The sequence below is a fragment of the Hypanus sabinus genome, chromosome 2, assembly GCF_030144855.1.
Source record: "Hypanus sabinus isolate sHypSab1 chromosome 2, sHypSab1.hap1, whole genome shotgun sequence".
NCBI lineage: Eukaryota > Metazoa > Chordata > Chondrichthyes > Myliobatiformes > Dasyatidae > Hypanus > Hypanus sabinus.
Window position 1 is genome coordinate 165,958,048 of NC_082707.1, and position 23,120 is coordinate 165,981,167.

The window sequence follows — 23,120 nt, forward strand, 5'->3', positions numbered from 1 at the left end:
ATTTAGACAAGGGAATTAAATGCAGCATCTCCAAGTTTGCAGATGACACAAAGCTGGGTGGCGCTGTTAGCTGTGAGGAGGATGCTAAGAGGATGCAGGGTGTCTTGGATAGGTTAGGTGAGTGGGCAAATTCATGGCAGATGCAATTTAATGTGGATAAATGTGAGGTTATCCACTTCGGTTGCAAGAACAGGAAAACAGATTATTATCTGAATGGTGGCCAATTAGGAAAAGGGGAGGTGCAACGAGACCTGGGTGACATTATACACCAGTCATTGAAGGTGGGCATGCAGGTACAACAGGTGGTGAAAAAGGCAAATGGTATGTTGGCATTCATAGCAAAAGGATTTGAGTACAGGAGGAGGGAGGTTCTACTGCAGTTGTACAAGGCCTTGGTGAGACCGCACCTAGAATATTGTGTGCAGTTTTGGTCCCCTAATCTGAGGAAAGACATTCTTGCCATAGAAGGAGTACAGAGAAGGTTCACCAGATTGATTCCTGGGATGGCAGGATTTTCATATGAAGACAGACTGGATCGACTAGGCTTATATTCACTGGAATTTAGAAGATTAAGGGGGGAGCTTATTGAAACTTATAAAGTTCTAAAGGGATTGGACAGGCTAGATGCAGGAAGATTGTTTCTGATGTTGGGGAAGTCCAGAACGAGGGGTCACAGTTTAAGGATAAAGGGGAAGCCTTTTAGGACCAAGATGAGGAAAAACTTCTTCACACAGAGAGTGGTGAATCTGTGGAATTCTCTGCCACAGGAAACAGTTGAGACCGGTTCATTGGCTATATTTAAGAGGAAGCTAGATATGGCCCTTGTGGCTAAAGGGATCGGGGGTATGGAGAGAAAGCAGATACAGGGTTTTGAGTTGGACGATCAGCCATGATCATACTGAATGGTGGTGCAGGCTCAAAGGGCCGAATGGCCTACTCCTGCGCTTATTTTCTATGTTTCTATGTTACATAGGAGCAGATAGGCCATTTGGCCCATTGAGTCAGCTCTGCCATTCAATCATGGCTGATCTTTTATTCTCCTCCTCAACCCCAGTTCCCGGCCTTCTCCCCGTAACCTTTAATGCCACGTCCAAACAAGAACTTATCAATGTCTGCCTTAAATACACCCAACTACTTGATCTCCACAGCTGTAGGTGGCAACAAATTCCACAAAACCACCACCCTTTGGCTAAACAAATTTCTCTGGTTCTCTGTTTTGAAAGGGTACTCCTCTATCCTAAGGATGTGCCCTCTTGTCCTAGACTCTCCTACCATGGGAAACATCCATTCCACATCTACTCTGTCTAGGGCTTTCAACATTCTTCAATGAGATCCCCCCTCATCCTTCTGAGTTCCAGCCAGTACAGACCCAGAGCCGTCAAATGTTCCTCGTATGATAACTCTTTCATTCCCAGAATCATCCTTATGAACCTCCTCTGGACTCTCTCCAATGCCAGCACATTTTTCTTAAGATGAGGGGCCCAAAACTGTTCACGATTCTCAAGGTGAGGCCTCACAAGTACCTAATAAAGCCTCAGCATCACATCCTTGCTCTTGTATACCTCTTGAAATGAATGCTAACATGGCATTTGCCTTTCTCACCCCTGAATCAACCTGCAACTTAACCCTTCAGAGTGTTCTGCACAAGGACTCCCAAGTCCTTTTGCATCACAGATTTTTGGATTTTCTCCCCATTTAGAAAACAGACTGCACATTTATTTCTATGACCAAAGTCCATGACCATGCATTTTCCAACACTATTTCATTCGCCACTTTCTTGCCCATTCTCCTAATCTGTCTAAGATGTTCTGCATCCTGTTTCCTCAACACTACCTGCTCATTCAGCAATCTTCGTATCATCTGCAAACTTGGCAACAAAGCCATCTATTCCATCATCTAAACATTTATATAAAGCATAAAAGTTGGGAGTGGTCCCAACACTGACCCCTGGAAAACACCACTAGTCACTGGCAGCCAACCAGAAAAGGATCTTTTTATTTTCACTCACTGCCCCCTACCAATCAGCCAATGCTCTAACCATGTTAGTAACTTTCATGTAATACCATGGGCTCTTAACTTGGTAAGCAGCCTCATGTGTGGCACCTTGTCAAAGGCCTTCTGAAAGTCCAAATATACAACATCCATTGCATCCCCCTTTATCTATCTGACTTGTAATCTCCTCAAAGAATTCTAACAGGTTCGTCAGGCAAGATTTTCCCTGAAGGAAACCATGCTAAATTTGTACTATCTTGTCCTGTGTCACCAAGTACTCCAACACCTCATCCTTAACAATTGACTCTAACATCTTCCCAACCACTGAGGTCAGTCTAACTTTCTGCTGTCTTCCTTTTTTCTTAAAGAGTGGAGTAACATTTCCAATTTTCCAGTCCTCCGGTACCATGCCAGAGTCCAATGATTTTTGAAAGATCATTTCTAATGCCATCACAATCTCTAATGCTACCTCTTTCAGAACCTTAGGGTGCAGTTCCTCTGGTCTGGGTGACTTATGTAACCTTTAGGTCTTTCAGCTTTTTGAGCACCTTCTCTCTTGTAACAGTAACTGCACCCACTTCTCTTCCTTCACACACTACAATATCAGGCATACTGCTAGTGTCTTCCATAGTAAAGACTGATGCAAAATACTCAATTAGTTCAACAGCCATCTCCTTGTTCCCCCCATTATTATTTCTTCTGCCTCATCTTCTAGTAGTCCTATATCTACTCATTTCTCTTTTATTTTTAACATACTTGAAAAAACTTTTACTGTCCACTTTGATATTATGTATTAGTTTGCTTTCATATGTCATCTTTCCCCTTCTAATGACTTTTTTAATTGCTCTCTGTTGGTTTTTAAAAACTTCCCAATTCTCTATCTTCTCGCTAATTTTTGTTTTGTTGTAAGCCCTTTCTTTTGCTTTTACAATAGCTTTGACTTCCCTTGTCAGCCACAGTTGTACTATTTTGTCATTTGAGTATTTCTTCATTTTTGGAATATAAATGTCCTGCACCTTCCTCATTTTTCCCAGAAATGCACACAATTGCTGCTGTGTTGACATCTCTGCCAGCAGCTCCTTCCAGTTTACTTTGGCCATCTCCTCTCTCATACCACTTTAATTTCTCTTACTCCACTGAAATACTGCAACATCAGACTTTTCTTTCTCCCTATCAAATTTCAAGTTGAACTCAATCAATCATATTGTGATTACTGTTCCTATGGGTTCTTTTACCTTCAGCTCCCTTATCACCTCCGGTCCAATTCAGTATAGCTGATCCCCTAGTAGGCTCAACGACAAACTGCTCTAAAAAGCCACCTCTTAGGCATTCAACAAACTCTCTCGAGATGCATTACCAGCCTGATTTTTCCCAATCGACCTGCATGTTAAAATCTCTCAGGACTACCATAACATTGCTCTTTTGACCTGTCTTTTCTATTTCCTGTTGTAACCTGTGGTCCACCTCCCAGCCACTGTTGGGAGGCCTGCACATAACTGCCATCAATGTCCTCTTATCCTTGCAGTTTCTTAACTCAACCCACAAGGATTCAACATCTTTCTACTGATTTGATGCCATTCTTTACTACACCACCTCCTCTGCCTACATCCTATCTCTCCAATATAACGAGTAGCCTTGGACATTCAACTCCCAACTACAAAAATCCCTTAACCATGATTCAGTGATGGCCACAATATCAAAGCTGGCAATCTGTATGCAGTGCCCCCCACCTCCCATATCAAACGGTGATGCAGCCAGTTAGAATGCTGTGCATAATACACAGGTAAAAATTTGCAAGTGTCTTTGATGATATACCAAATCTCCTCAAACCCCTGATGAAATATAGCTGCTTTTGTGCCTTTTGTAACTGCATCAATATGTTGGGTCCAGGATAGATCCACGGGTGTTCACACCCAGGAACTAGAAATTGCTCACACTTTCCACCTGATTCCCTCAATGAGGACTGATGTGTGTTCCCTCATCTAATTCTTTCTGAATTTCACACCAATTCTTTGGTCTTACTGACATTGAGTGCAAGGTTGTTGCTGTGACAATATTCAATCAGCTGATCTATCTCTCTCTCTTGTATGCCCTCTCGTCCCCATCTGAAATTCTGACAATAGCTGTGTCAGCAAATTTATAGATGGCATCTGAACTGTGCCTAGCCACACAGTTATTGGTGTAGGGACAGTAGAATAGTGGGCTAAGCAAACACACCCTTTGAGGTGTGCCAGTGTTGATTAGCAGAGAGGTGGAGATGTTATATCTGATCCACAGAGATTGTTCTTCCAGTGAAGAAGTTAAGAATCCAGTTGCAGAGGGAAGTACAAAGGACCAGCTTTTGATCAGATCTATAGGAATGATTGTGTTAAATGCAGGGCTGTGGTCAATAAACAGTAGCCTGAAGTATTAATATTGTCCAGGTGATCCAAAGTTGTGCGAAGAGACAGTAAGATCACATCCACTATAGATCTATTGTGGTGACAGGTGAATTACAGTGGGTCTAGGTCCTTTCTTAGGCAGCAATTGATTCTAGCAATAACCAACCTCTCAAAGCACTTCATCACCCTAGATATAAGTGTCACTGGATGATAGTCATTAATGCATCTCACCCTGCTCTCCTTGGGCACTGATATGATTACTGTCCTTTTGAAGCAGGTGGGAACTTCCAACTGTAGTAATCAGAGATTGAAATGTCATCCACGTGTGTTGGCACGTGGCCAAAATGTTAAGGCATTCGTCTAGTTATCTGAAGGTCACTAGTTCGCGCCTTGACTGAGGCTTGCGTGTGTGTCCTTGAGCAAGGCACTTAATCACATATTGCTCTGCTACAACACCGGTGCCAAGCTGTATGGGTCCTAATGCCCTTCCTTTGGACAACATTGGTGGCATGGAGAGGGGAGACTTGCACTTGGGCAACTGCGGGTCTTCCATTTAAAAAAACCTTGCTCAGGCTTGCGCCCTGGAAACTTTACAAGGTGCAAATCCATGGTCTATCAAGACTAACGGAGGCCTACCCACACCCACCCACTAATTGGTTGGCACAGGTTTGCTGAGCCCTCTCAGGTACACCATCGGGGGCTACTGCCTTGCGAGTCACCCTCTTGAAAGATGTTTTGACGTGGCCACTGAGACAGAGATCACAGGGTCACCGGGTACTGCAGGGTAGTGCTCCCTCCAAGGTGTGCATGCGCACACATCTTTTGCTACTAGTGCACAGAGGAATTTGTTACCCTGTATCCTATTGGCACGTTACGTATATTTCATGATTATACACAATCACATTCCCTTATCCGGCTTCTGATGCGGATGGTGTGGACAATGTGGAGTATGTGATGATTTGTCAGCAGAGTTTAGAACTAGCTTCTTTATACTGTACTTATTAAAGAAATTATTGATTCATTATGTCAAATTCCAAAGAAGCAAAGGGCGAGAAAAGCAAAAGAACAGTTAGTTCATTTAAAGCAGAATGACTTAATGAAATAGGAGAAACTGCTACATCTGTAACTCATGAGCTACGAAAAATATGTATAATACAGAAACCAATGTTACCTGCGTGTATTGTCATGATGCAACAAGTTGCTGCAGAATTTGCGAGAAGTTGACCATTTCAAACAACTTTTAATATGTGAAAAGACTGATATTATTACATACTGTTGTATAGTACATAAGAAATAAGACACATTAATGTGTATTATTTTATTTCTTTTAAAAAAATGAAAAACAAACTAGACTTGGTAGTTTATTATCCTTAGGTTTACTTTCACTTAGATATTCAGTAGGCACATGTTGTCATCACTGGGCAAAAAATTGCACAGCACAAGATTTTTTGCATACTGGTCATTACAGATTACGTAAAAAGAGTTGGCCTCATGTGGGAATGCCATTCATGACGTCAGATTTTGCTTTGTAGGAATTTGAGTCACATTAGATTTTTTTTTTAAAAAACCTTAAATCAATGTTGTTTGCTGTATTGTCCATGGCTGTAGCTGTGGATTTTAGGTGCAGCAGTCTAAAACGGGAATATTTGATGATTTCCAACAGAACTGCTTGCACAAGTCACCTTAATGGCACCACCAGAAGTACCATATCTACCATGTATATATAATATCATAACACCAATTTATTGACGGTGAAGAGATAAAAAATAAGTCATGATGAAATGGAGAATAAACCTATACCTGTAAAAATAATTGCACATTTTCTGATTAAGTTGTTGATGTGCAGGTTAAAGATTCTAAGTGGTGGTGGAAGAAACAGTAGGTTGGGAAAGTGTAAAGGGAGGACTGGATGAATGGAGAAGACGCAAGGATAAATTCCAGGAAAAAAAACAACGCAGGAAAAGGAGGTACCTGATTGTTATACCTAATCCATTCTTACTTAGGTTTGCATGAGTACACCTGCAGTACAAGTACATAAGTCATGAATTATGAAAATCCTGATATATTGAAAGGGCCTTTGAAAAATACACAAGCCTAAAGGATGCACGCCAGGTCAATGGATCTTAATGACGAAGCTATTTTGTGACTCCCAATCAGTGTTAAAGTGGTAAATATCAAGTCAGAGAATAAAGGTTTAGCCACAGGGCCTCTGCGACCCAGCTACCTACTACTGGATATATTCTTCAATGAGTTAAGTTTTTAAGATGCAATTCAAAATCTCTTGCATGAACTAATGGACAATTTTAGTTCCATATTTGGAGGCATCCTGAAATAATTCATCAAATATTGCCTGAAGAATAATATATAGGTAAAGGATATGGGTTAAAACATGCTAAATTTTCATTTTATATGATGTGTTGAGTTCTGAATCCTTAACAGTTCAACAGTTCTCCATTCCTGAACATCTGTGATAGTCCAAAATACTGTACATCGGCATTTTTTAATCTTCATAAATACATGACCAACTAGAAAACTTTATCCTCAATACAAGAACCTATTTAATGGCAATGGCTTCCTGTAATTTCACAATTGTTATGAAAGTGATTATTAACTGAGAAGCAAATTTGGTTTAACGGATACTAAAATCCAATTCTCTTCCTGCTCTTTTCCTCATTCCTAGACAAACCTCCTTCATCTTGTCTTCAATGTTCAAGATTTAAGATGCTGCTTGAATCACTGTTCCCCATGCAAATCCTAAGTTTGTTAACATGGGTGAATATAGAACTGGAGAAAACACGTATCATCAAAAACTGATATTTACCCAGTATTAATTACTCCCAGGTGAAAATACTGAAATCTGTATAATTCCAGAGAAACAGAAGTATCATGATCTGGTTTTCTTACCTCTAATGTACCTCTTTTCGAAGGATTGAGCACCAGAAAACGTTTAAGGAGGTTTTCGCAGTCCGTGGACATGTAAAATGGAATCCGATATTTTCCTCTGAGCACTCTTTCCCTTAACTCCTTCACAAATTTTAAAAGTATAAAAAGTGTCAGTGAACACTGTAGTTTATTATAAAATTAAACCTTTAAGCAGAACTTCTATGTAATGATCACTAAGTTTGTGATTTTGAAGAATGCAGGCTTCTCCATCACAAGTTCTACCAGTCCACTGTCGCCAGTACAATCTTCTACGCGGTGCTGTGCTGGGACCAATGGCATTAACTCAGGTGATGTCAGCAGGCTCAATAAACTGACAAGAAGGCTGGCTCTGTTACAGGAGTCAAACTGGAGGCTGTGGTAGAACAAAGGACCCTGCAGGCAATCCTGGCAAATTCTGCAAAATGCTTCTCACCCTCTGCATGCCACCTTGGCTTAACAGAGAAACACTTCTGGTAACAGAGCAAGACAAGTGTGCTGCTCCAAAGAATGCTATATGAGATCGTTCTTATCCTTGGCCATTAGGCTCTATAATGAGTCAAACTATAGCCGGTGAAGTGATACCCCCCCACCTCATTAGACTGTTTTGAGTAACTTTTTTTTATTCTTTCTTACTTCTCCTACATTTGTATATATGGATATCTGTGCACTTGTAATGCAACTGTGACACTGTAATTTCCTTTGGAATCATTGAAGTATCTATCTTCAGCTGTGTTCCTTTAATAAATCCAAGTGAGATATTTTAGATTATTTTTCAAACAGGACATTTTTGTATAAGGTTAATTTGACATCAGTATCAGAATAATACCGATTCTGATACAGTATAATACAGTGGCTGCACAATGCTATTACATCTTGTGGTGAAGTTCAGAGTTCAGTTCTGGCACGGTCTGCAAAGATTATCTGTACGCCTTCCCCGTGGAATGCGTAGGTTTTCCCTGGGTGCTCCCATTTTCTCCGACTGTCTAAAGATGTACTGGGTAGCCATTGTAAAATGTCCTGTGATTAGGTTAGGGTTCATCGGGGTTGCTGGGACAGCAGGGCTCAAAGGGCCGGAAGAACCTACTCCACCCTGTATTGCTAAATAAATATAAAATAATCAGATTTCTAGAAATCAGTAAGATTTCTTCCTTAATAAGCCTGCAATTATTTCCACTGTAGCATTAAAAAGGACCAATTAGATTTTTAATTAGGTAGTGTTTAGACAGTGGCATTGTGCACTATTTCCTTTGAAAATGAAGAAAACTGCAGAAAACAGGAATTTGAACTACACCTTTACCTTCCCTTCACACCACTCAATCCAAACAGTAAAACAACAATTCATATGGATCTTTTCCAATCTAGTGTATTGCAATTGATGCTCACAATGTGGTCTGCAGGATACTTGGAAAAACAAAAGCAAATTGGTTGAGTGCTTTAGAGTACCTGCACTCACTACATAGGAGTGACCATGAACTCTGGAATGCAGTGGGAACTAAAGTAAAGATTCAAACAACAGCAATTGAAAACCAATAAACCATGAACAATCAAGAAATCTGAAATAAATAATCCTAACAACAGTTATTAATCTGAAAAGTAACAGTTTCCATCTCCATTGACTTCTGTCTGGACTGCTGAGTATACTTAGCATTTTCTGCTTTTAATTCAAATGATAGTGCTACATCTGAATCACATAAAACACAGTTACACTGGACAATGTGAACATTAAAAGCACACACATTGAAATCAGTTGAGTTAGGTGGAAAACTTGACCTCATAACCCAATTTTAATAAATAACTTTTTAAACTTCCATATTATTAAAACATAACATCACTGGATCTGTTATTTTTGTAATGAGCTTCTTGACTGTTTTATTTGATGTCAAAAGTGAGCGCATCCATTCCTTTTTTCCCAGTAAATAGAGCTTTAAATTTAAAAAAGCGGATAAACAGCCAATGAAGTAGAAACTTTTGTCAGAACAATCAGATAATCTGAGATATTTAATGAAAATCTGTCAAACTGAAAATTGACAACCCTATTATGAAGTGACTTATTTCATAAAACCACTGTTTTTAAACATTAAATATGTAAGTTACCTTCAAGTTCTGTCCATCAAATGGCAATGAACCACTGACTAATGTGTAAAGTATAACACCTAAACTCCAAACATCTACTTCAGGCCCATCGTATTTCTTCCCTTGGAAGAGTTCCGGAGCAGCATATGGAGGACTTCCACAGAAAGTGTCTAGTTTATTGCCAATTATAAATTCATTGCTGAAGCCAAAATCCGCAATCTTTATATTCATATCAGCATCCAATAGTAGATTTTCAGCCTAGTAAAAACAAAATAATGCAAATCAAAATGCTGTACTTTTCTATAGCAATTTTACCTAAGCTACTCAAAAGTACCAGAAGTCTTGGGCATATCACACCCAAATCATATCGCATTAAAGCAACAAAATACAACTTTTCTCACTTACAGATAAATGTATATATAAACTATTTTTAATAGAATTTCAAAATACTGATGTACAGATTAAAATGATAAAATGTTAGCAACACACGCAAAATGCTGGTGGAACTCAGCAGTTTAGGCAGCATCTATGGATATGAATAAACAGTCGATGTTTCAGGCCAAGACCCTTCATCAGGACTGGAAAGAAAGAGGGAAGATGTCAGAATAAAAAGATGGGGGGTGGGAGTAGGGGGAGGAGGACAAACTAGAAGGTGTTAGCTGAAGCCAGGTGGGTGGGAGAAGGGGGAGGGGTGGAGAAAGAGATTGAGATGTGATGTGTACAAAAGGCAAAGAGCTGGAGAAGGAATATGACAGGAGGGAAAAGTGGACCATGGGAGAAAGAGAAGGGGGGGCTCTAGAGGGAGGTGATAAACTGGTGAAAAGAGGAGGTAAGATGCAAGAGTGGGGAACAGAAGAAGAGGTGGGGGAGGTAAAAATAGAATTTTACTGGAAGGAGAAATCGATGTTCGTGCCATCAGGTTAAAGGCTACCTAGATTGAATATGAGGTCCTGTTCCTCCACCCTGAGAGTACCCTCATTGTGGCAAAAGAGAACCAATATGTCAGAATGGGAATGGGGATAGGAATTAAAATGGTTTGCCACTGGGAAATTCCGCTATTGCAGATAAACTGGAAGGTGCTTGACAAAGTGGTCCCCCAATCTACATCTGGTCTGAGCAATGCAGAGAGGCCATATAGGGAGCACCAGATACAGTAGATAACCCTAACTGATGATTCACAGGTGAAGTGTTTCCTTACATGGAAGGACTGTTTGAAGCCCGGAATGGAGATGAGGGAGAGGGAACTTGGAGAGGCAACAGTGATGTCAACAGTCACCAAGTGAGGTGCAGACGTCAGTGGCTGCAACTGGAGATGGTCTATGGCTTCACAATCTCTCAGGCCTTGCACAAAAAGGGTATTTATGGAAAAATGGCAAGGTAGCAGCCCTGGCTAAAAAAAAGCATATCCTTGCCCATCAAGACTTTGCAAACTGTCACTTTGAAGATATTGTAAAAATATGGAAGAAGGTCTTGTGGTCAGAACTCTTGGCGTTAACACTAAGCGGTACATATGGTATAAATCTAATGCTGCGCATCAGCCAAGTAACACCATCCTTATTGTAAAGTATGGTGGAGGTAGCATCATGCTCTAGGGATGCTTTTCAATGGCAGGGATTAGAAATCTGGTCAGTACTGATTGGAAGAAGAATGTTGAGAGATCCTGGATAAAAATCTGCTAGTCTCTGCCAAAAAGCTTAAACTGAGGTGGAAGTTCGTCTTTCAGCAGGTCAGTGACCCAAGGTACACAACCAGAGCAACCATGGGAGTGGCTTCAAATGAAGTAAATTGATCCTGGTCCTTGAAAGGCCCAGTCGAAATCCTGACCTTAATCCGATTGAACATCTCCGGCAAGACCTCAACACTGCTGTCCACCACCACTACCCAACTAACCTGGCTCAGCTTGAGAAATTTTGCAAGGAGGAATGGGCAAATCTTGCTCTATCATGTTGTGCAAAGCTAATAGAGACCTATTCAAAAAGACTACTAGTTGTAATAGCTGCAATAAGTGGTTCAACTAAGTACTGAGCAAAGGAGAATGAATACTTTAGCACTGCTGACATTTCAAGCTTTTCAATTTTTAGTCTTTCATGGTTTACCATTTTTCCTGTTTTGGGGGGGATCTACTGTGAAAAAAGGAGCACATGATTCACAAAAAAAAATTCTCAGTTAAATTGATCAAGATCCCTGGTTGTAATATTCATTATGTGAACAAAGGTTTGGGGGCTGAATATTTTTACAAAGTACTGTAATATGCTGCTTTATGTTGTGGCTTCAAGTTGTCTAGAAAGAGAATATGCACCCCACATTAAAAATACAGATTCCGCTTGGGTGTTAATTTGTTTAGAGATAGTGGATGCAAAATACAACAATCCATATTCACTGGAATTCAGAATATTGAGGGGTGACCTCATTGAAACTTATCAAATGGTGAAAGGCCTTGATAGAGTGGATGTGGAGAGGATGTGGCTGAAGAGTCTAAGACCAGTGGACATAGCCTCAGAATAGAAGGGTTGTAGAATTCATTGCTGCAGGCAGCTGTGGAGGCCAAGTCTATATTTAAGGCAGAGATTGATAAGACTATTGGTTGGTCAGGACATGAAAGGATACAGGGAGAAGGCAGGAGATTGGGGCTGAGATAAAAAATGGATCAGCCACAATGAAATGGCAGAGCAGACTCCATGAGCCAAATGGTCTAATTCTGCTTCTTGGTCATGGTCAAAAAATTTAATTGTACCTTTATATCAAATTACAAACAGCTGAAGCAATTTGGAAAAGGCTGAAATTGAATCTTGCAATAGTTACTACATGCAATTTGTTCTCTTTTAAATCAAGGTGAAGAGAAAAATAAAAACAGGTCGACTGAAAGTTTTTACACATTAAAATATAAAATTTAAGAATAATATTTTGCTCAGTACTTGACAACAAGCAGACCAATTTGTACTTAAAAAATAAAAATGATGGGACTTACTTTAAGATCTCTGTGCACAATCTGCTTTTGATGACAGTACTGTACTGCTGATACTATCTATTGCAAGAGAAAAGCAAAAAACATTGGTAGCTGGTTTTTAACCCTTTTAAAAATCTTATTCAATTATGGTTCATATATATTATTCCGTACCCTACCTAATTAAAATGATAGTTTCATAATTCTACCCAGAGGTGACACAGAGTACTAGATATTTACTTTCTAAATGGAGTTTACAATATTTATTTCTAACATTTATTTCTCTCAGATGAAGACTGAAGCTTTTGAAGGACAAAATCAGAAAAATTAATACAGAAGTCATATTTCCCAGAAATAAGCAGAAAAAAATTTGGAAAAGTTTATAACTGATCAGCAATTAATTAAAATAACATGCCTTTAGAATCAATATCAGGATTATCATCAATTGTCCTACATGACATGAAAGTTGCTGTTTTGAGGTAAAGACATAAAATTACTATAAATTACAAATTATAAATAGTGACAAAGAAATGATGGAGTAGTGTCTATGGGTTAATCAGAAATCTGATGGTTGAGGGGAGGAAGCTGTTTCTGAATTGACAGGATTACATAATACATTCAATGCATTTTTATGTCTTCAGCACAATGAATAAGATATCCCAGAAAGGTTAAAGGAACCAGATGCAGAGAATAATTGAAATGTAATTCTGCATCTAGTAGGAATTTTAGGTACATCAACAAGCAAAATAAAATCCAATGAACTAATCAATGTCAATGGGAATTTCTTAGGTGGAAATGCACCGCATAAAAATTAAATTACAATATTATACAGTCTCAACTGAATAGGTACTATAAAAGCAGGGAACATAGCCTATATTGAGTATTTCAATGCTGAAAAATACTGATTTATTTCAGCATATGGTTCAGAGAAATACTGGCTTTTAAATCTTATTAAAAAAAATCCTTTGCTATCCAATTCCTAAATGGACATTGAACCCTTGGACACTATCTCACTTTTTTTAATATACAGTATTTATGTTTTTTGCACATTTTTAAAATCTACTCAATATATGTATACTGCAATTGGTTTATTTACTTGTCTATTACAATTATTTTTATTTTATGTACTTATTTTTTCCTTCTATATTATGTATTGCATTGAACTGCTGCTGCTAAGTTAACAAATTTCATGTCATATGCCAGTGATAACAATCCTGATTCTGATTAAACTGCTACATAATTTATTGGGTGGTACTACATTCAAACCATCAATAATGGCAATGATATAGAAATGCTGATTAAATAAAATGCACATAACAATTGAGTCTTAATTTTACAAACACTATCACAGGCAGAAACGACGATTCAAGTAACTAGAGAAACTAGGTTTAAAAAATCCAGTGATCAAGTCTGAAGATAGATACAAGAAAACACAAAATCCAAGTCCTGAACAATAGAACAGGCCTAGAATAATTGATACAAAGAAATAAAACTGCTGGGAAAAAGTCAGTACTTAAAGCAGCATTTGCATATTGAACTGATCCTGATGTTCCAATGTTTGGATACTTTATCAGAATGTTCTCACCAGAATGCCAAATTAGACTGAATTAGTATTACAAGGATGTTCAGATTTTTATCCATAAACTAAGAAAATAATTCTAGTCTGTTTAGCAGCCCTGCAGATAAAAAATGGTTGGATTCTCAGATGTTATCAAGTGATGAAATGTATACACATTTCCTCACTTCAATCTGGTACTAAATTTAAAACTCTTAAGCTCAATGAACATTCAAATATCATTAAATTTACAGAGCACTAATTCAAAATATCACATATTAGCTCAACAATCAGCTGCTATAGAGCTTCCTTATGGTCAACAATTCATTGTATGCTTTAGATTATTAAAATACAGGTTGAGTATCCCTTATCCATGATGCTTGGAGCTGAAAGTGTTTCGGGTGTTAAGATTTTGGAATATATAATGAGATAGCCTGGGATCACCAGTAAGCAATCTTTGTCTTTCACTTGTTCATTGCTCATATATACATGACAGTAACAACTATTACAAGCCATTAATATAATGAAAATATAATGTGTGTGGGTTAACACAAGCAGCACAACAATATCAGGGAAAACACCTGAATAACCTGTTGAACAACAACAAAGGCAGGCTTTCAGTCTCCACCTACAATGTCATATTTTGATTAGAAGATTATAGTACACTGTAGTTGTATTTTACTTTATATGGTATAAAAACAATCAGCATTGTCGACTTGTTCTGGTGTTAGATTTTCATTAGCAACAATCTTGGCAAACGAGTGAATTTCTCCGCGGCTTCAAGATCAGCAAATGCTTTAAAAAATTTAATGCTGTGCCTTTTCTTAAATTTCTGCAACCAGCTCACAATTGCCTTCAATTTTCAGTTTGTCATGTTAGATCTTTGCTTGTTTCATGATCTGCATACTAGTAAGTGGCATATAGATATGTTCACTGCAACACTGATGAATCAACTTTTTCAACACACAATCGAGATCTTAATTTTTCACTTTACGCAGTGTTTTTCTATGTTTCTTTAGCTTCTATTCATTATATATGTGAGGTCACTTCCCAGAACTGTCTATAGGGTGCACAGACCTGCACATCATCTTGGAATCTTTCCCAGCATCTTGTGGGATTATCCATTTGTAACATCACGTTAGTGTCCAAAAAACTTTCAGATTTTGGAGGTTTTTGAGATTTTGGAATTTCAGGTAAGGGATACCCAATCTGTATTAAGAATTCCTTTTCTAAGAAAGGAAGTTACCTTTCATTCCAGAATTGTCATGAATGAAATAAATAGAAATTTAAGCTTCCTACTAGAACTTAACATTTGCCTTTGCATCTCTCACTGAATAAATAATGTACTATGATAATATTGTATGTGTAACCCAATTCTCCTGTCATGAATATGCAAAACAAAGCTACCGACCAAGGTTTTAATAAACTGATGACTAGCAGGTTGCTTATAGTTTTTAAGTGTATAGCCCCCCATATTTGCTTTATTAGTCAAATATATTTAAAATTTAAGAATTAGCTGAATTAGTACAGCAACAACCAAAATATACAGGTGTGCATACCTGTCTAAATTTAGCTCTAGCCTCCTTTTCCTTCATTCTTCCATGAGCTACCAAGTAATCAAATACCTCTCCTGTAAAAAGAAATCTTCAATTAAAATTTTTATTAAAAACTTCAAATGTTTCTTCTTTTTGCTAATCAAGATGTGTAAAAGACAATTGTAGCAATTAACATTGTAAATCCATCACCAGATACCCTGCAGTTTGCTTATGAATCACATACTGGTGTTGAGAACACCATTATCTTCCTGCTTCAACAGGCTTACTTACACCCATGTAGATGAGCAAGGCAGCTCTGTGAGAATCATGTTCTTTGATTTATTCAGTGCTCTTAACACCATACAACCTACTTTACTAGGGAGTAAGCTCACAGAGATGCAGGTGGATGCTCCATTAGTGTCCTGGATTACAGACAACCTATTCAGAAGGCCACAATATGTGAGATTGCACGGCAGTGTGTCAGATACTGTGTTTAGTAGCACAGGGGACTATCTACTCCTCCAACTTCAGATACAACTTGGAGTCCTGTCATTTGCAGAAGCTTTCTGATGATTTGGCAGTTGTGGGCTGTGTTAACCAAGGTCAAGAGGCTGAGTACAGAAGAGAGGTGGACAACTTTGTTGAGAGGTGCGGGCTGAGTCACCTGCAGCTCAATATCACAAGGACAAAGGAGTTGGTGGTAGACTTCAGGAAGGTGAAAACACTCTGCATTCCCATCTCCATCAAGGGAACAGATGCAGAAGTTGTACAGGGCTACAAGTACCTGGGAACTCACCTAGACAATAAACTGGACTGGACTTAAAATACAGGGGCTCTGCACAAGAAAGGACAGAGCCAACTGCACTTCCTGAAGCGGCTTTGGTCATTCAACATCTGCAGCATTACAGATGTTCTACGACTCAGCGGTGGCCAACATTCTATTCTAAGCTATAGTCTGCTGGGGCAGCAGGGTGAGAGCAACTGACGCCACGAAGATTGATAAGCTTATCAGGACGACTGGATCTGTTCTGGTGGTGGAACTTGACTCTCTGGTGATTGAAATTAACAGGACGAAATCACAGTGAAATAAAGCTGACATCACCTGTGCAAAATGAAATTATTAAACTGACTTTCAGTGTATTAAAGAAAACTCTTACATCATTTGCATTCTTAATATAGAGTAGATGGTATAGCAATGAAACCCAACAATAGAGTACAACCTGAGTACATTTACTACATGGACTGCAAGTGGTTAAAAAAAGCAGCTCAACAATAGTAAATTCTCAAGGAAAACTAAAAAGAGGCAATAAAATCCTTACCATGCTATAAATGTCCAAATACAGTGCATTCCAGTTAATTGGGACACATTGGGACCAGTAAATTTGGCCCAGTTAAGCTGCTGCCCCAATTAGCTGAAGTTTCATGGAAATAGTTAAAAAGGTATTAAAAAAACAAACTGAGTAACAAACTATGTATTTAAATGAAAAACAGAACAAATTGGAACACTGCCAATACCATTGCATTACTATAAAGCTATTAGCTCCTAATATTTATTGACAGAGGAATTATCCATGTTGTTTTCTTTTGGCTGTAAATGATCAAAGTCAGCGCAGATTTCAGTGCAGATAATGGACTGCCTTCATACAGTGCTGTCCACGAATGCATCGTCCAAATCTTCACTTTCAGTGTAACATTCAAGATTCTTCAAAATCCTTCATAGCCCTAAGTAGTGAAATGGTCTCATTTTCGTTCCTGGCTATTGCTGGCATCTCCAAGCATGAAAGCTTAAAATTGCATTGACCAAAACAGTTCAGAATTGTCTCATTGCTTATTTCTTGCCAACTATCAGTGAATAAAATCACTGCTTTTTGAACAGAAGTACACACTAATTACACTATTTAAAACTCTTTGCTCAAAGCACAGTGTTTAATCTAATGGCTATGCAAGCGCACATAACTAACACTAGTTAGAAACTGTTCAGCAATAGCCTCTTGCTTCAATTAAATGGCATAGTATCCTAAATAAACGAAGGGCATCCTGTCTATTTTCTCATTTGGTTTTCATTGTTTAAGAGCTGTCCCAAATAAACATTGCGCCGATTAACTGATGCACCAATTAACTGGAATCCACTGTATTTGCACCCATTTTATTTTCAGATCTCTAGTTCACATAAATAGAACACCAAGGTAGCATAGTGGCTAACATTCAATTCCAGCATCCTCTGTAAGGGGTCTTTGTACAGACACCTAGTGCAGAGAATGGACTGCCTTCATACAATGCTGTCGATGATTGTATTCTACAAATCTTCATTTTCATTGTAACATTCAAGATGACTGTTATGAAATGCATGGATGTCCTCTAGGTGCTCTGGTTTTCTCCCAGTCCAAGGAGGTACCAGTTAGCAGATAATTAATCATTATAAATTGTCCCATTTAGGTTAGGGTTAGGGCGGGGTGTCAGGGGTTGCTGGGGCAGCGCAGCTAGACGGGCCTATTTCATATTGTATCTCTAAATAAGTAAAATAAAAATGAATTTTATGGTTGTATGATGACATTTGTTGCCATTACAGCAAAATTGTCAGCACTTTCTGGAATATACACATATGGCATAACACAGATCAAGAAAATGATGACAAAGAGATCCGGCTATCTACACATGGTGCTTTGTTGCAAATTTTACAGATAAAATCATAACAGAATTAATAATATAAAATGAACTTAAAGCTTATTTTATTCTCATATTCTCATTGTTTTATTATCATTGTAAAAAATATTCTCATTGTAAAAAATTATCAAAAATTTCAAGCCCTGAAATGTAAATGAGTTCAACTAGATTGCAAAATTGAACAAACACTCCAGTCTTGAAAATATTAATGTTAATTTTTAAAATAATCAGTGGGAAAATATTTTATATAATGTACTATTATCTTAAAACTTCTAACTCAACCTCAACATTTCAAATAAATAATGTATTAATTTAATTTCATTAGTGTCACAAAAAGCATGCAGCCTAATCAATTTTTCATCGCATATTGTTCTCAAAAGATTTTTTTTAATGCAGCAAGTGTCTGCCTCTATCACCTTTCAGTTACTAACTTTCAAACACCCCAAAATTCTGATCAAAACCAATTTTCCTTTTATATTTTTAATATTTTATAGTTTAGAATTATGATTAATCTATGTTCCTATTCAATCTAACAAGACCCCTCATAATTCATGAGCAAACTTTAGCAAAACCTAGCTTCTATCAGTTCATATTAATTTAGCACAAATACAGCTCACTTTGGCCAACTATACAGTTGCTGCTCTTATTTAACCAATTATTGATTCAAGCAAATGCTACATCTAGCATTTACAATTTAATTCAAAGCTGCACTAGAGATGAGGGATCCTACAAAGACATAGATAAAGCTCTTCAGATGAAGAATTCAAAAATTCTTATCCCGATTGTTAGGGTTATGTTAAAAATTATGTGCCACTATTCAACAAGAAAGGTTTTTTTTTCTGTCTTACGATCAACATATGCAGCACACCAAAACCAATTATTATTCTCAGTATTATTTGCAGAGAGTTACACAATATAGCTAACAAAGTAATCAAAGCTTCCTTAGTGAAGTCAGAAAAATATATCTTCATCAAAATAACATTGAACAGTATTTCAGTTGAATTTTACCTACCTCCACTTGCATATTCCATCACTAAATAGAGAGTCTTTTCCGTTTCAATAACTTCAAACAATTTCACTGAAAGCAAAAATGAAGAACTGGTATATAGATAAGCATAGATTAACAAATTTCTGAACAATGTTAGAAATATAGCCACATAAACAATGCCACTTAACACTTGAATAATCAATGAATACTACTTGTTTTAAAAGGAGATAATTATAAATTTGGTTGCTGTTAATTCAGTTATTATGGTTAACAACAATTTACTTCCCACCCCCCTCAAATTCCTTGCTCAATTGATTGGAGGTTCCAAAGGATCTCTGTACCACACAAACATGAAGTGAAGGAACCAAGGCTGGATATCATTATCTACGGTAGTTAAAGACAGAAAAACCAAATGTAGTGCCTCTACAAGTTATCCATTTGAGGTCATCTAAATTTGAACACACAACAGATCACAACTGGGAACTTTCTTGTTTATTTTCTTATCTGTTCTCTGACTGATCTGGAGGTCCTTGCTTTATTTCTTTTATTTACTTCCTAATAGACACATTGAACTTTTCAAGCCATTTGGACAAAATAAAATTGCTAAGCTATAATTTTACTGCTCTTTTGCACTTTTAACTGTTCAAAAGGGAAAACACCAAATTTTCTGTGATGTAGCAAATTTCAATATTTCTAAATGTATATGCATTCATCATTGTTTAAATATACCCAGAACTGCTGGAAATCTGAAATAAAACATACAAGGTTCTGTAAACAAAGAGCACTTCAAGCAGTATCTGGTGGAAAGTGAATTATAGCCTTACCAGGACTGGTTAACAGAAGCCAAATTAGTTTTCGATTGAACTGAAAATTGACTTGCATTTTTCCTCTCCTGTTTCTGACAAAGGGTCTTTGGCTTGAAATGTTAATCTATTTCTCCGATCACAAGTGCAAATGACTTGCTGACTCATTAAAGGTTGCTGCTTGTCTAGTTTAGGGCAGCAAAATGACAAAGCCATATGATCCGTATAGAAGCAATTCATTGGTATGATAAAATACTTCAGATGTAAAAGATGACAGGAAGAGCTCTTTTAATTTGAATAAAGTTTTGAGTTCATGTAATTCAAAATAATTAAGTAACTGGATTTGACAAATAAGAAACATTTTCACAATCAGTGATTAAATCAGTGTCAAATTAAAATCAAGAGATTGTTGAGAGAAGGAATATAGTATTAGAAATATCGCTGAAAGCAATTTCTACCAGTATTTTAAAAGCAAGGTACTCATTACTGGGTACAATACTTAATGCATACATGTTAAAAAAAAGGGTTTTTTTGGGACCTGGTACAGGCACCCCAAGTAAAGCCCATTTCTTTACTGAAAAACTGGCATCCACTGGCATTGCTGATCAAACTACATACATATTTTGTCTGTCCCAATGTTAATAATTGGAGAGACAGGGGATAAAGGAAGTCGCAGTAAAGGAAAAGTAAACCTAAATTACACAAATGGTGAGTAAATCTATATAAGCTTACTTTAGGCCAAGTACAGAATCATTGATGGTCAGAATTGATATGGTCAATGCAAAAGAAATATAAATTAAAGCATTTCTATGCAGCTTTAACAAGTGAATCTTGATATTTACCATAAATTATTGGTTTGTTTTGCACATTAACATTGGAGAATTCTATAAAAACTACTGGTTCCATGGAACAGCAAATAAAAACAAAAGAAATTCACAGCATACTGAAATAGAAAAGACCACTTTTTCTACTTCATCTTGCAATGACTTAGCATAGTCATGCCACAAAAGTCTGAACATGGGCCAAAAGAAGTGAATCACAAGTAGGTAGATTGCAGTGAGAAAAAAGCAAATTAAGACCATAGGAAAGGATTGAAGTGAAATGGGAAATGACAGTAAGATTACCTGCAAAAGTCCACAATGTTTCAGATTTAATGAGAAACAAGCAGGTTGGTAATTTCTACTTGCTCACAATAAACTGAGTGTACCATGCCAAAGCATTATGCTGTACATTTGGAAAGTGTGCTGCTGGTCAACAAAATGATTTTAAATTAGCAAGTGAGGTTCAATTAAATTTAATGAGTACATTTAAAATTGTGATTTAGAGTGTGTTAACACAAGGTCATCAGTATACACAAAATATTTTCCTAATAACAGAATATCCAAAACTAGAAATGAAATTATGAGCCCTATTATAACTCATTGTTACAATTACAAACATTCTCATGATTAGTGAATGACAAGTAGATAAGTCAACCACTTGCTGTTTTCTTAAGTGTCAAAATTGTACCCAGCAGTATGCTGTAGTGATCCATGCAAAACTTATTATATAGAAAATTTATATGGCAGGAAAGGTTTAGTAAGAATAAAACTTTAACAATGTTAAATGATGACACTGAAATTAACATCTAATGATCAAGCTAGAAAAACGTGCATGGAGTTTGTCTTCTGGAAAGTAATCTGCCAAAGGAAAAGCAGCCCACAACATTCACTACTTGCAGAATCTTGCAAAATCATGATAAATGCAACATTTTAAAGCAGATAGGATATGTTTAAAGAACAGGATGAGAAGATTCACAAAGCTCTTGCATAAATAAAACTGAAGCCTCCTCTCCATGGACTCCATCTATACTTTGCTGCATCAGTAAAGCAACCAGAATAGGAAACAATATGATTTGGCGATATGAAACAATGAGTCAGCTGCACCTTTCCTCATTCCTTGTCACATCCACTGTTGAACTTGAACGCTCGTGAGGTCATTACCCACACAAGGTCATTAACCTACAATTTTTTGATGAGTAAAAAACAAACGTCACTTGAGAGTTTCTTTGGAAGAGGTGGTAGGGGACATAAAAGGCCTAACAATGATGATAACACAGAGACAGCCGAGGCTGAGACTGCAAGAAAAAGCTTCCTTCAACAGAAAATACGACGAGTCGTACATAAAATATGGCTTTAATGCGACTGGTGACTTGTACACTCCAAGCCCCCTGTGTGAGATATGTGGAGACAAGCTGTCTAATGAGGCAATGAAGCCCTCAAAACTGCTTCGGCACCTTGAGTTCAAGCACCCTGCACTTAAGGACAAACCCATTGAGATTTTTGAGCAGAAAAAAACATGAGCAAGCGGGACAGAAGCAAGTGCTGACAGCCACCACCTCCACAAATGCTGCTGTTCTGAGAGTGTTGTACTTAGCGGCTAGTCATACTGCTAAGGCTAAGAAGCCTTTCACTGTTGGCGAAGAATTGATTCTGCTTCCTGCCAAGGACATGTATTGTGAACTGTTGGGAGAAGCTGCAGCTAACAAGATGGCACAGGCTTCTCTTTCAGCTACCACAGTTTCAAGGAGAATCGATGACACAGTGGAGGACATCGAAGCACAGCTGTTGGAACAGCTTAATGAGTCACCATGGTATGCTATCCAGGTCGATGAGTCTACCGATGTCGACAACAATGCAATACTGCTGGTTTATGTGCGATATATATTTCAAGATGATGTGCACGAGGAAATGTTGTGTGCACTGCCAACTAACACAACTGGGGCAGAACTATTCAAGTCTTTGAATGACTACACGTCAGGCAAACTGGACTGGTCATTCTGTGTTGGAATACACACAGATGGGGCTGCAGCTATGTCTGGTTTCACTACCCGAGTCAAAGAGGTTGCTTTTGAATGCAGTCTACACACCATGTCATACACAGGGAAATGCTGGTTCGCCGAAAAATGTCATCTGATCTTAACAGCATATTGAGTTGAAGTTATCAATCACATCAAAGCAAAAGCCCTTAACTCACATCTGTTTGAGCAGGTTTGCGAGGAAATAGATGCAGAGCACAAACGGCTTCTCTTACACACTGAAGTCAAGTGGCTATCTAGGGGGAGAGCCTGGCCAGGGTTTTTGAGTTAAGACAGCCATTACAGAGATTCCTTTCAGGAAAAAAGGTCACCACTGGCACCACACTTCAGTGACAAGGAGTGGATAGCAAAACTCGCTTATCTGTGTGACATCTTCAACCTGCTCAATGAACTCAATTTGTCACTT

General features: G+C 37.8%; 1 protein-coding gene across 3 annotated transcripts in view; it reads right to left on the reverse strand.

The window, feature by feature from the left end:
• Positions 1-23,120, reverse strand: part of mark3a (MAP/microtubule affinity-regulating kinase 3a) — a 164,136-nt gene that overhangs the window by 62,243 nt on the left and 78,773 nt on the right. For all 3 annotated transcript variants that reach the window (XM_059958618.1, XM_059958612.1, XM_059958623.1), the window contains exons 5-9: positions 19,079-19,144; positions 15,427-15,497; positions 12,337-12,393; positions 9,390-9,626; positions 7,278-7,397 (exon numbers count right to left, since the gene is read on the reverse strand). In XM_059958618.1, coding sequence (XP_059814601.1) covers positions 7,278-7,397; positions 9,390-9,626; positions 12,337-12,393; positions 15,427-15,497; positions 19,079-19,144 — 551 coding nt within the window. The remainder of the gene's footprint in view (positions 1-7,277; positions 7,398-9,389; positions 9,627-12,336; positions 12,394-15,426; positions 15,498-19,078; positions 19,145-23,120) is intronic.